The 15,453-nt window shown below is 41.9% G+C and overlaps 1 protein-coding gene across 4 annotated transcripts in view; it reads right to left on the bottom strand.

Moving 5' to 3' along the window:
- The window catches only part of ATP10B (ATPase phospholipid transporting 10B (putative)), a 739,295-nt gene that overhangs the window by 11,046 nt on the left and 712,796 nt on the right, over window positions 1-15,453 (bottom strand). For all 4 annotated transcript variants that reach the window (XM_075344442.1, XM_075344439.1, XM_075344440.1 and 1 more), the window contains 4 exons: window positions 9,650-9,962; window positions 8,517-8,593; window positions 5,950-6,075; window positions 2,139-2,339 (listed from right to left, as the gene is read on the bottom strand). In XM_075344442.1, coding sequence (XP_075200557.1) covers window positions 2,139-2,339; window positions 5,950-6,075; window positions 8,517-8,593; window positions 9,650-9,962 — 717 coding nt within the window. The remainder of the gene's footprint in view (window positions 1-2,138; window positions 2,340-5,949; window positions 6,076-8,516; window positions 8,594-9,649; window positions 9,963-15,453) is intronic.

Here is a 15,453-nt window from a genome sequence, read left to right on the forward strand (position 1 = left end):
GTGACGGATCAGTTGTTTACTAACTGACTGTCAGGCGGGAGCAACGCTGAATGTAACGGTTTTTTTTGGAGCGACAAACAAACTCACTCCGCAGGTGTCCGTCGCAATCCGTCAAGCGCTATAATGGATGTCTATGGTGCTGGATTCCGCCGTAATCCGTCACACAACGGAATCCAGTGCTGGATTCCGTCATGCTCTACTGAGCATGCCCAGCATTTTTAGCACACCCATTGGGCTGCGCTAAATACAAACTAATCATGACGGATCCGTCAAAAAATGGACGCACAGCGGATGTAACGGATGCGACGGATCCGTTTTTTCACAGGATTCCTGTGAACGGAATCCTGTGAAATAACACATCCTTTGCGTCAGTTGACATCTAAAAAACGATGGATCCGTCGTTGCGTTGCAACGCAGCGACGGACCTGACGGATTTAAAACAATGGAAGTGTGAACTTAGCCTTACACGGCCATCTCCCAGGTGCCGTTTATTATGCTGGATTCTTCATATGTGTCACCGGGGACTTGAGATTATTCAGGATCTAAGATCTATGTGTGACTACAGCTCCTACAGCTACACTCCTTCTATGAAAGAGGTTGTTCAGGGTTTAAAAATGACCACCAGGAAGGGACTGTAAATCCTAAGAACTGGGCACTCATAGATATGAGATAGGAACTTTATTTACCATCCAATAGTGAGTATATAGCGTTTTGGTCATTGACGTTGACCTTCATCAGGTACACAGATTATTTATGCAGAGAGATAGGTTGATCATAAATTCTGATAAAGCGCTATAGGAGAAACACAGTATGCCTGTTGTCATGAGAGTGCTTGACCGCAGGCATCCTGAACCTACGTCTTTGGATTTACAATATATAAGAGCTTGGTCCATACTAGCACACAATCTTGTCTGGAGTGGAGTGGTTTAAACATAACAAAAATCGACTGACAAAGAAATTCACTGCTCCAGACAATATTTGTGAACTGTCCTGTGGTGATAATTTGCTGACCATACACAAGAAATCACAGTAGCCAATAATCTGGCTTAAAAGGTTTGTACAGGCTTGGAGTTAAAATCTACAGTCACTCTATGTGACTGCAAACTTGTGAATCCTGAAGTGCGTAGTGTGTGCGCTGTCAGGATTCTCCAGTGCCATTGCTGGGAGCGGGGGGCGTGTGATCGCAATTATGTGATTTGCATACATGTGGTCACACGCCAACTAGACATGCATGGCCTCGCTCAATACAAATGAATGGAGTAAGGCCAGACAAATCTAGTCTCAATGTGGCCAGAAGTATGCAGATCACATTTTTGTGCCGACGCTGGCAAGGAGAATCCCGACAGCATGCACAGTACATGCTGTAAGGATTCACAAGTTTATAATCACTGAATGACTGCAGACTTCAGCCCCAAGCCTGGAAAACCCCTTCAAGGAATTATGGTAGCATGGTCTGACATGTCTTCTCTGCAGGAAAGTTCATGGCAGGACCACCAAAGCATCATCAGTGAATTTAGATTAGCCAGTATAACTTATTTTATAAAATTTGCTGCATTGTGGCAAATTTTTTTAATCCCCAGACATCCCCTTTAATATCTGTTAAGTACACAAGGAGGCTATGTTTACTCTGAGTTTTTCAAGGATTTTTTTGAGAAAAAAAGTAGAGCGGAAACTCTTCAAACTTATCAAACACTTGGAGGTCCTGCTCAATTTCCACTACAAAAACTCCACAAAAAGACTGTGCACATATCCTTACAGAAATTGGCCTACTTGGTAGACATCTGAGAGCAAGACGACTAAACAAATCTTCAAATCACAAAGTCAATATGGGATTAGTAGGATAACTATGTTTATACTTCACTGAATATAAAAAAAGAAAAAATTTTTACAAGTCACTCAAGGACTATATGTTGTTACTTGATAACTTGAAGAAAAGTATATAATTTATTCAATTAAATATTAACACGGCTGTTCAAATAGAGAACAAAAGCAATTTGCCTCACTATGTAAAATTAATATGCTTCTTCAGGGATAACTATTTGCCAAGGGTAATCGGAATCAAAGGAAAATATCAGCATTTTTGACAGCTTTGGATGTGAAATAGAAGAAGCGGTTTATTAGACATTGACATTGCATACCTCAGACCGCTGTCCACTTTTGTAAAGCTCTGGCAAACTCAGAAGTGTTTCTGCTGAGACATCCTTATCCATTATCCCAAACACAAGTGGAGGCACAGAGGTGAAGAAGAGATTGAAGAAGATCAGCTGCCAATAGTCAATCATCGTAGTACCCGAGAAGCCGCAAAAGAACTGGAACCAGAACAGGAGGTTGACATACGCCTGGCCAAAAGAAAGAACAATATTATTCCAGAGAAATGGTATAAACTGGTTTCAGGAGGAACATGGCCAATGTGAATGGACATCTGGACATCATGAAGGACAAAGCCACAGCTGTGATACTATCTACCAGTCTTAAGGCCCTGTCACACACAGAGATAAATCTTTGGCAGATCTGTGGTTGCAGTGAAATCATGGACATATTGTTCCATTTGTACACAGCCACAAACCTGGCACTGATTGTCCACAATTTCACTGCAACCACAGATCTACCACAGATCTGCCACAGATCTATCTCTGTGTGTGACAGGGCCTTTAGGGTTGTATCAAAAAAAAGAATGGAGAAGAGACATGATGAAGGACAAAGCCACAGATGGGATACTGTCTACCAGGCGAAGGGTTGTATCAAAAAAAATGGAGAAGACTATGAATTTTGAATGGATCTGGAAAACTAAGAAACTTTGGACCAAACTATGACTGATATAAGGGACCAAAGCTAAAAATGTCTTGTTAGTTCTTAGCAGAGCATAGTTTAATATACTGCATGGATGTTAACAGCTTTTTCTAAGGCACAACCACATTTCATGATGTTTGCAAAGACCAATTTTGAGCATAATATGGGATTATGTCTATTTGTCAGTTATTACAGCTCTATTGTTAACTTATTTTAGAACCCCTTCACAGGAGAAACAATGACGGCTTTTCTCTTTTTCTACAGGAACCACAATGTAGTCCCACAAGAGTCAATAGTCCACCATGTGATGCCCAAGGAGAGTGACAACAGCTAATGAGATTACCGATGTTCTGCAAGTTTTGTGAAAGACACCAAAGTCTTACAAGCCACTTGCAATACATTACATACAGTATGAACACATAGTATCAATAGAATATTGCAATATTAGGCTATTTTTTCCCCCAAATCTCGATCTTATATTTCTTATCTTGGCATCTGTTGAGCCAAGAAGAAAAGTAAAGTAGGACACATCTGTAGTTCTCATGACTGCAAGGGTTACAATGGTCGGACCCCTAGCAATCAGACATTTCAGGTAGAGTTGAGCAAAATGAGTTGTTATGCCCTTGTCTGGGGTTACGTCTGACCCTCCATGACAGCTGGCTCAGGATAGTCTTTATGTGATAACACTCACAGACTGGTGTCTTAGGTGTTTTTGGTCACTTGGCCTCATGCAACATTAATGTTCATTGTGGGACCTAGCAGACACCAGAGGCACCCAGGATGCCAGGATGAGAGTGTTAGCTGCAGAAATGAAGATGGTCCTGTTCCTGGTACACTGGTGGACCAGACTAGATGCTGGACCAGAGCAGCGTGAATCTTTATTGACTAATTGGTGGCATATCCTAATTTTATGCTAAGGGCTGTTTCACACCTCTGGTATTTTGCCGGAAGCCTGATCCGGCACACATGCAGTACAGTTACATTCATTTACAGTGGAAGCGCGACACCATGTGGTTGTGTCCTTCATATACAACCGCATGTGTCCGCATGGTGTCGCGCTTCCACTGTAAATGAATGTAACTGTACTGCATGTGTGCCGGATCAGGCTTCCGGCAAAATACCGGAGGTGTGAAAGCATTTCCAGAAATGACTTCTCTGACTGAGGACCTACTGGCAATCAGCTCAAACCTCAAATCCCTAATCACCAGCAGTTAGCCCAAGGAGAGGTTCGGGTAGATCACTACATAGCACCCATTCACATTAAGCCACCCACATTGGGGGCAAGCTTTCACACCGCTCTTTGAAGCACTCTGGACAACTTCTTTGGTGGAATTTTGATCCAACTACTCGTATCGTTCAATGGCTTTTATTATGTCAGTTTTGTACTGGAATAATATCTATAAACAGGACTCCGTACAAACTGAAAAGAATTGATCTCGATTCTGCAGATCCATTATCCCAGTGGAAGAATCACATTCATTTCTAAACATGATTAACGTATTCAGAAGTTAATGGGCGCAAGATAGTGGAGCTTTTATGTTGGTGGCAAGCGTTTTAAGATTAACGAGTTTGTCTTCTATTGAGCCGTTATTATACTGGAAGGAGAATAAAAAAAACTGTTTAAAGATTTTCCTTGGCTTTAAGTCTTTATCCCTCATTAGATATGAAATAAAGAAAATACGTCTTTATTTTCACTTTGCTTTTTTTTTTCTTTTCACTTTGAATTTTAACTTGTCGAAATTCTAACTGTGTGCGATTCATTTATTCAAATTAGCTTCATTTCTAGTAATCACATCATTTGCATTATTAAACTTTAAAAAAAAATTGCTTAATTTGATCTGCGTCAGAAAAAAAAAAAAAAGAAAAAAGAATTTTACAAAAAACGGTTGCCTGGACGACTAAAAGCTAATAGAATTTCATGATACATCGTCACACGTTTTCTTACATTACCATTGTCTGGGACTTTAACCACCGTAAATTATGTGTTGTGTATGCAAATTGTTAGCACTAATTTAATTTGATGGATGCCATAATCAATTACTGACTATACATGGATTACTCAGAAAGCAGCTCTCGAAAATTAAATCTTTCACTGCTTGAGACAGCTGCACATCAATGGAAAAGGATTTCATACAGGTGTCTCCCCATCTGTATTATTGCTAGTCCATAGCATTGCATGGATGTCACATCATCGGTGGAAATTTATTTCCACGATTCACTGTCAAAACAAAGACATTCTCCATTTATAATGGACTCAATGATATCTAAACTGTCTGCAGCCACCAGATGGCCCCGTGGACGCCAATGGTACATGGTGGCCATTTTTCAACTCTGGAAGACACATACCTAACTGGTTTAAGGCACACTTGGAAGTATGGGTGCTCAAGAAGGGTTCAAACTAGTCATTAGATACATGAGAACTTTGCACACCAAAATGAATATAAAAACTTTATTTTACAGACAATCCAAAAAAAAGTAACGTTTCGACCCCTATGTTTGGGTGTTCATCAGACACAATAGATTCTTCCATAGGCATATGCCTTTAAAGAGGGCCAGCCACCAGTATTTTCATATTTAAACTAAAGCAAGTGCTATACTGGTGCTATCATGCAGATTCTAAATATACCTTTAGTTGTGAGATCGGATGTATACTTTCTGAAATATAGGCAAGTAAAGTTTGTGAAATGCACTGAATTTGATGACTGGTGCAACGGAATATCTAATTGGTTGGTTGGGTTTTGATAGTTATTCCCACCCCTGTCTGCCTGCCCGTCCTTTCTCCCCCTGTAATAAGACAAGGGGAGGAAGGACAGGCAGGCAGACAAGGACAGAAATAACTAGCAAAACCCGACCCACCTATTAGATTTTCCGTTGCACCTCTTACCAAATAACAGTGCATTTCACAAAATTTACTTGCCTGTATTTCAGAAACTATACATCCGATCTCACAACTAAAGGTATGTATAGAATCAGCATGATAGCGCCAGTATAGCACTGGCTTTAGTTTATATAGGAAAATCCTGGTGGTTGGTCCTCTTTAAGATAATGATACTGTCAAAATCACAGATTGCTGTACTGTATAGATGTGATGGCACGATACAGCAGAACATCTTACACGATAACAGTGATGACATTTATAGCCAAAAAAACTCAACATACCACATTTTTATAGAAGAAGTAGATGACCATTTTTGCCAGTCGAGTATAGCACCAGTGACCATGGACGAGAAGTAGTTTCTTTAAATGTTTGAAGCGTGATATGGCAAAATCACTGGACATAACAGCCTGGAATCAAAGAGACACAGCAATATTACAAATCTAAAGGTCTGACAAATCTGGATGTAAAGGTTTCTCAAAACTAGGGAAATTGAAAAAATTGATTAAAAAAAAATATAAATATGAATAATAATACAATAATTAATATTGTTAGTATTATTATTCTTATTATTATAGCTCCATTTATTCCATGGCACTTTACATGTGAAAAGGGTTTCACATAATAAAAACAAGAATAATAATCATGAACAATGCAAAGCACAGATTGGTACAGGAGGAGAGAGGACCCTGTCCGCAAGGGCTCACTCAAAAGCTATCAAATTTAAATGGCCGACTTCTTAGGTCTCTGCCCATAGGCAGAATACAACTGACAATCTAAGAGTATAGAATAAAAAATTCCACTCACAAACATTCGATTTATATTATACGGTTGAACCACAGTTTGTTCTTCAAAGGATATGAAAAAAAGTTTTTTTTTCTGTTCATGGCCAGATTAAACTAAATTTTCACCATTTACAAGTTATCTTAGGTGCAGTATTCTATGCTGATAAGTTATTATACCCTGTTCATCCAAAAATAAGACCTACTCTGAAAATAAGCCCTTGTAGGGTTTTGAGGGCTTTTTTTATAATATAAGCCCTTCACCAAAAATAATCCTTAGTTGTGGTTCCATAAGTAAGTGTCCAGGCAGCTAAAAATGTTAAAGACAAAAGCAGGACTCTTCATCAAAGAAAACAGACACTTCCAAAAAAAAGCAGCCACCTCCAACCCCCCCCCCCCCCCCCCCCAAAAAAAAAAAAAATGGACTCACTAGACTCCAAACAATTACAGTTGGCATGTGCCGATGGTGGATGGGCTCTCACACAGATCTGCATCTTTGTCAGATCCCTCACTGTTCCAGCTGAATTGCACTGCACCTCTCACAAACAGATTGCGTACCACTATCACTCCATGTGAATCATACTGCGTCCAGTCCCTAGGGGAAGCCAACTGCTGTAGAACGCAGGGGGATCTGACAGCGATGCAAATTTGTATGTGAGAGCCCATTCACTTGCCAACTTTAATTGTTTGGGGTCTGGTAAGTGTGATTCTTTTAGGGTGTGTGTTTTCTTTTGGGGGTAAACTTAGCAGTACATATAGAATACTACATTTAGCAGTTAATTTAAACCTTTGTAAATCTGGTATGTTCCCACCACTATAGGACTGACTCTGCAGCACAAGAAGAGCAGATCACATAAGAAAATGTGCATCTGAGTCAGTAATAGAATTAAAGGCCACTTTACACGCAACAACATCGCTAACGAGATGTCGTTGGGGTCATGGAATTCGTTTGCGACGTCAGTGTGTGTGAAATGCAGGAACGACCCTTCACGATCAAAAATACTTACCATATTGTTGATCGTTGACACGTCGTTCTAATCTCAAATATCGTTGCTGCTGCAGGTATGATGTTGTTCGTCGTTCCTGCGGCAGCAAACATCGCTATGTGTGACACCGCAGGAACGAGGAACATCAATGTCCCTATGGCTGCCGGCAATGAGGAAGGAAGGAGGTGGGCGGGATGTTACGGCCGCTCATCTCCGCCCCTCCGCTTCTATTGGGCAGCCGCTTAGTGACGCCACTGTGACGCCGCATGGACCGCCCCCTTAGAAAGGAGGCGGTTTGCCGGCAACAGCGATTTCGCTAGGCAGGTAAGTACGTGTGACGGCTGTTAGCGATGTTGTGAGCCACGGGCAGTGATTTGCCCGTGACGCACAACTGACGAGGGCGGGTGCTTTCACCAGCGACATCGCTAGCGATGTCGCTGTGTGTAAAGTGCCCTTAACACAAAGTGTTGATGTTCCAGAATGTGATGATGATTATATTTGAATAAATGTTGATTTTTATTGTTCAAGAATAAATATGCATCGTCGTTCATGGGAAAATATCCATTTTCGGGGATACATCATACATTTCAAATTTACTTCATCAATGAAAATACTGTTCCGTCACTAGGGGGAGCTGGATGCAAATAGGTCATACATTACATATTCATTACATAGTATGCGCTGAGCTCCCTCTTGTGGAAGAATGAAAATTGAAATATATGTCCAATTTGTGCCATAAGTTGGGCAAATTTCTATCATAAACAATAAATCTCGGCCGCCATCCAGTTTGAAAAGTATGATCTTGCTATAAAGGTTCTGTATGTAGATAAAACACAGATCCAAAGCATATGAATAAATGATCATAAAACTGTACATCCTTCCACAGATATACAGCACATGGACATGGAGCACTGTTCTTTCACCTTCTGCCCTTTAACTGCATTGATGGAAGCAATACTCACAGATCGAGGCTCATGGCGATCAATCAGCATTATTTATACATTTCATCACCCATGAAGAAAAGTGATCAGAAGAGAATTTATAGCCATAATTACAGCACTTTGTGACATGTGATCACAGTACCTGCATTCCTTCCTGGCCAGAAATCCCAATCCCAATGTCTGCGCACTGAATCATACTGACGTCATTTGCACCGTCACCTAAGATGATAAAGTTTGTCATTATAGACGTCTTCTAGTTTTTACTGTTATATCACCTTTGTGGAATACAATATATAGTGCGTATATAAATAGTATATTCTGCACAACGTGGGGGTGTCCATTTACAGAATAATGGGGGTTGGAAAAATAGGCATATTTTAGCTAGCAATTTATGTTTAGCATATGAGATAATGCCTGGATACAGTCAGCAAGCAGGATAACAGTCTTAAATAAGCTGGAGAAACATGGGCAGTCTATTAAAAAGTCAAAGAGATGTAGAAATGTCCAAGATGGAACATAAGGACAATTTAACAACTAGCCAGCTTGCTGACAGTTTCCAGGTAGCAATCAGTTCTTTTTTTTTTATATTAACAGTTATGTGGACTGATATGTATTCATATATACTGCAGTTGGCTTAAAGGAATTGCTCAGGATTAGAAAAACATGGATTATTTCACCCAAAAACAGTGCCCCTGCTGCCGACAGATAGTGTGAAACAACTTTAACTTCAATATAACGTGTGGCCAGGGATGGCAATGTTTTCCTAATCCTTGAAAACCTCTTTAATGGGACTCTGTCAGCAGGTTTCTGCAATCTAACCTGAAGACCGCATGCTGCAATAGTTTAAACAGACACTTCAGCCCTGCATCTGTTATCTGACAGTCTTTTTTTTGTTTACCTGCAATGTTAGCTTAAGCCTCTTATCTTTATCATTAGTGGGTCTCAGCAGCACATGAGTTGCAGTCAGACTCCAACCCTTCTGTGACTAGCAGCCTCTGTCTATGGAACTGTACACTGAGAGGCTGGTGTGGGTGGGGGCAGGTCTCCCAGCACTGCTACATACAATATCTAACCTCTTTCACTGTGTCAGTACGGCTGCACATAGTAATCTAAGTGATACATTGTTGGATTCAGAATCTCTGTGCCTACATCATGCTGATCTCAGATGAGATGGCAAAAACCTGCTGAAAGATTCCCATTAAATAATAGAAGAATTTTTTTTTTTTTTTTAATTACGTAAATGCTAGGAAACCTTGCCTTTATTCTTATACCTACCTATAGAAAGCGTCATGACATTCAGTTTGTCACGCACTAGTTTGACCACCATACTTTTCTGCAGGGGGGTAGCACGGCAGCACAAGACAGAACGACAATACGTGGTCAATTCCAAAAACTTAGTTTCCAATCCACCGTGAAACACAACACTTAATGTTCTCCCATCAATCACCAGTCCGACCTCAGGACGAGGCATCCTCGCTTCACAACCATCTTCAGTCTTTCGCTTATCAAAGAAAAATCTCTTCTTTTTTTCTGGGAAAAACTTTTTGACTTCTTCAAGGGTGCAGTCCAAGATAGACTCGCAGGTTTCCTATGACAGCAAATACAAAGGACACCTTAGAAATGTGACATTAAAGCCTCAGCTTAGTCCAGTCATGCTTTTATACTTCAGAGTAGAACAGGCTGTGAGATATAAGAATGCGGCAATAGCTTTCATTAAAGGGAACTTGTCACATTGAATATGGTATCTGATCTGCAGGCTAGATATTATAGAGCAGGAAGAGCTGATCAGATTGAGAGATTGAGATATATATATATATAATTTATTTTATATATATATATATATATATATATATATATATATATATATATATATATATATATATATATATATATATATATATACACACACAGACATATATATATTATATATTTTTTTTTGTGGGATAAGTTTCAGTATAAATTGTATTTTATTAATTGAAATCCCTGATGTTTGTATGCCTATGAGTCCAGTGGGTGGGCCTAGCCAGTGATTGACAGTCTGCCCTTTATAAGTGCTGAGGAAGGAATGGGTTAAAACCTGGGCTGCCAATATCTAGAAATGTGGAAAAAAGGGGAAAAAAGGAAGTCAATGAATTCCAATGTAGTTTACTAGTCAACGCGTTTCAAAGCTATATATGAGACTTCTTTTTCAGGACAAATTACTGTCAGCCTTAGCCTGGTGAGCCATTTTCTCATCTTTTCTAACTTATCCAGATAAGACCTTATTGCGTTTGTCTTTCCAGCTTTACTCCTTGAGACTTCCCTTTTAGACTGTGCAGACAGCTATCAATCTCTAGTAGGACCGCCCACTGGACTACTGTATACAAACACTGTGGAATTCTAGGAATAAAACACTGAATCCAACAAACCTTTATATCATTCTGCTCAACGTCTCCTGCTCTGTACCGTGTGGTCTACAGATCGGATTGCAAGTACACCCTGACAGGTTCCTTCAAGTGCTGATGTAGCAGACCATTGTAACTAGAGATGAGCAGACCCCATTGAAATTTGGTTTGGCGGATTTAGTTGGACTTTACATAAAGTTCAGTTTGGCACCCGGACTTGACCTGAACCCAAATGAAAGTCACTAGTTGGGTAGGTCGGACATCCACCCACATGCAGGTAGCCATAATCAGATCACTTCCAGAGCAGGTGGGCAAGGTTTTTCCATTTTTTTTTTTTGGGGGGGGTGCACACTACATCCGATCATACTGTTATTACCCCCAGTGCAAGCCGTTCAAACGCTGCAAGCGGCTGCCCTGGGCTGAGCACTGAGCGTACCTGAGCACAGCGATGCTTGCTTGAGTGGTCAGCTTACATAAAGCACCCGATTTCTGATTTTTAAAGGGGTCTGGTCCGATGGGTGTTTCTGCTCTCCACTCTGCGGTGACTGCCATCCTCCTTCTACCCAACCGAGTATGGATGACATGTCCTACGTCATCTCCACAGGCCAGCATTGCTCAGGGCAGATCAAAGTACTGTAATGCGCAGGACACGTCATCCATACTCGGCTGGGTAGAAGGAGGATGGAGATCACAGCAGACAGGAGGCGCCGTACTGGAGAGCAGCTACACCCACTGGACTGGATCGCCCCTTAGGTGAGAATAATAAAAGTGATTTTTAAGTTCTTCACAGCGGCCTGGACTCTTATATACAGTATTCTAGAATGCTGTATATAAGAACTCACTGGTGGTGGTCTTAGCTTATAGTCGCCAAATGCAGTGACAGGTTCCCTTTAAGTAAAGTCTGTGTTTGGTATGGACACCGAATTTCGAGTTCGCTCATCTCTAATAGTAACACATTAAATTTGATTTTGTGTTTTATCCCTTGAGGATGTCAACGTGTGACATTATCCTAAATCGGTGAATTATCACAGAGCACATCAGTAATGGCTAATTGACGTCAGCTCTGCTACATCTATACTCGCAACTCCCTTAACAAATGGCCAAAAGCTTAAAATATCATTACATCAAAAGCTGAGGCATGGATGAGGCACGCCCGGGTTTGTCAAGTACTTTGTGCATTTTCTAGTTATCGCTATTTATTTAGGCTTTGGGCCGCAGGACATTGCCAAGTCACCCAGCTGCTTGTAAGAGGCGCTTTACAAACAGAGATTTGCGTGTGTCACATACGTGTTTAACACTGCATTACCGGCAGAGGTTTGGACTGTGATCTGCTCTAGTAGGAAGTAGAAGAATATATTTTCAGGCCTTCTGTTTCCTCATTTTTATTACTCCAATACACAGTTTGCAACTATGCAAAAAGTCTTCATAAATAGAATTATATATACTGTATATATATATATATAAAATGCCTCCACTGTCAGCTCATACACCAACCGCATATTATGAAGAAGTTGGGGTCAAGTGTAAAGTAGCACTTCATTGTGTGAACTCTGACTACAATAGTTCACTTGATGTCTGTTACCGTGGAGATGCATGAGACAGTATAGTAGCTGCACAAAATGGTGGGAATCTTTTCTTTTTTCAATAAAGTCTTTCGGGGTTAAAAGTGGTAGATACATTAGGTAAATTGAATTTGGAAAGTTTTACAAACTCTATGCTAACTCTTGTCTGGTACCATGAAAAAAAAAATCAATAGTTGGACCAATCTTCATGCGGTCACATTGACCCCATGGTACCAGACAAGGAACCTCAGGTGATTCATGGTGCCCAAACCACTGGAGGCTTTAATGTTCCAGGGCTTCAGAGAAAATATCCTTTGAAGATCTGACTGGTGATCACAGGCAGAAACCTGTTTTTCCCAGCGCTGCTGGAGGTGATTGACAGGTCCATCCTTCATGTGTGACTAGGAAGGGACCTGTCAATCATCGCTACCATTGCTGGGAGGGGCCGGCCAGGTTAGTCCACTCTCTGGCTATGGTTCATGTCTGGATCTTCTAACTAGATTATCTCTGAAGAAATAAATAAACCTGGCGGCAGTTGTGTAGCCCATCTTCGATTCATCCTGCTGGTGGTCTAGGTGGCATGAATCACCAGATTGGTTCACTTTAAAGGGGTTCTCTAGAATTGATAAAGAATTACAATGATGGGAGCCTGGGAGGTAGAAACTCCTATGGAGGCCAAGACTGGAGCTTGGTGTACTTGGCTTTGGAGGCCCATGATGACCGGGTATGCTAGGTGTCCATTGCAGCTCTGCCACCCTCGACACTACAATATTTACCCTTGTAACAAGCCCTCTGTATGAACAGTGCCCATGGCCCTGACCCTCCATCACTGCAGTCCAGATCACACACCCATTTCTATAGCTCAAAAGGATTATGAGTAGAATATAATGATAATGGGATGATGGCCAGGTACAAATATGAAGCATCAGGTAGCACTGGGAACACTAGGACACCTTCAGGGTATTAGTAAGGGAACCAATTCCTATACACAGGCTTGGACTGGCCCACTGGACAGCAGGAGAATCTTCCGGGGGGCCCCTTTGCAGTAGAATGTCACTTACCCCCCAAACCTGATCAATAGTTTCCACAATACACTTGTTTTACTATGTACAGACAAAGGAAGCATCTCTTTCTTCACTTTACAAACTACCCAGCATATTATTATATAGGAGCATAGGTAAATGTAATATTTGCATGTACTTAATCAGGGGGCCTCCAGAGTCAATCTTACTGGTGGGCCTCTGCCATCCCAGTCTGACACTGCCTGAACACCCACCAATGTCATTTTCTGATAAGTGAGAAGTAATAAAACTGAACATCACTACTTGCAATGCCAGGAATATAGATAATAGGAAAGTCCAAAGATCGATAAGTGATACATTAATATGTCATTGCTTACATCAAGCAGTGTCATTCACAGCAATAACAGTTATTATTAGCAGTAATAAAAGCAGAGAAAAAAAAAAAAGGAATGCGGCAGGAAAATAACCCCTTGATGTCGTGATATTGGAAACTATGTAAACCCGCAAGTGCAGTATACAAACTATAGACAAAATATAATGTAATTGTAGCGCCCCTGAATGCATCAGAGTGCTACAGGGAACTGCATCCTGTCCTCCAGGGTGCAGGGCCTACGCCCCCATGGTTCCACGTTCCCAACAACGGTGTCACTAACATCCGCACTACAAATCCCAACCACACCTCACACCATGACCTGTACAGACACACCAGTGGGTTGGTCAAGTTGGAGCAGGGCCGCCCACTTAGAGGTCAGGCAGACTGGTGGGAGGGGAGACTGGGTTGTTGAGTGTTAGCCGTCAAAGAGTGAGGAGCGTGGGAGTTGTAGCTCCCAGGGAGGTGACAGGTTGGGTTGCAGACGGTGGTCCGGGACAACAGGAGTCGGGGACCAGTGGCAGTGACATTGGAGAGGGTGCGACGAACATAGTCTAGGAGGACTGTCGGCATCAAGACCCCAAGAGAACTGACCGGTACTGAGCATGGCGGGGTACAGGACCCTAGATCAGGGAAGAGCTTCAGGCGCCTTGATAATTAACCTGTGGAGGATAGTCTCTTTATAAACTTTCCCCAAGAGCTCAGAGATTTAAGGCAACAGCACAACACGGGAGATAGGGTTCTCCAAAGTATACAACCCACTAAAATCCCAAGTGCCAGCCATCAAGAGCACAGCTACACTACACATAGTGAGCGGGGCCCCGACAGATTCAGGCCAAGGGGCCACAACGGTCAATCAATTTGTGCACGAAGGCAGGCCTCTGGACTTACCGGTGGGAGCGGGACCTGGACGGGCTCCACCCGCAGAAACGGCGGCACCTAGAGACTTTGGTTTACCATCTGTGTGAGTGTCTGCTTATTCCACCTAATCCGGCACCAAGACTATCGCAGTGAGTAACTTGACCCCTGCACCCTGCTTTCCCAAGGCCAAGCCATCCGCTCACTAAATCTCCCCCACTGTCCGGGGCCTTCCCTACCTTCGGAGGGATTGACATCTCGCTGCCCCACACCATCAGCCCCGGTACTCCCTTACAACAACCCGCAGGTGGCGCCACGAACATTAATCCCCTGGAAATACCGCCTTACATTTGAGTGGCCGCAAGCCCCTGGGTCCGGAGACCCTCGAGCCACAGCAACCCCGGATCCGAGCAGTTCGACTGCTGCAGGGGCGGCACATAATCATAGATTCACTATAACATACAGGACATCCCATGGGATGTGGACTCTAGAGGCTTCAAAAAGCACAACATGTACTGTGTATACCTATCCCCTTAAATCGGTTTAATCTCATAAGTGTTCACACGTCCCCCCAAAAATCTGGCATGACACTATAATAGGTTTGTTTTAGGAAACGGGACAGTTTTGCTCCTGATCCTCCACCATGATGCAAGATCACCTGCTATTGAAATGTTACTAATAAGTAAGAACAAATGTATAGTTCTATCTGCTGACAAAACAATTTGGAAGAATGTGAAGCATGCAAAATTTCACTTCTGTCTCCGGATCAAATAAAATATGACGTCTAATGTTGCACCCATCAGTGTCGCTATACAACAGAGGCATGTGCAAACAAGCTCTGCAAGGAACATACTCGCGAGACATACCGGCACGAAGCAGACAA

This window comes from Anomaloglossus baeobatrachus, chromosome 4 (assembly GCF_048569485.1).
Source record: "Anomaloglossus baeobatrachus isolate aAnoBae1 chromosome 4, aAnoBae1.hap1, whole genome shotgun sequence".
NCBI lineage: Eukaryota > Metazoa > Chordata > Amphibia > Anura > Aromobatidae > Anomaloglossus > Anomaloglossus baeobatrachus.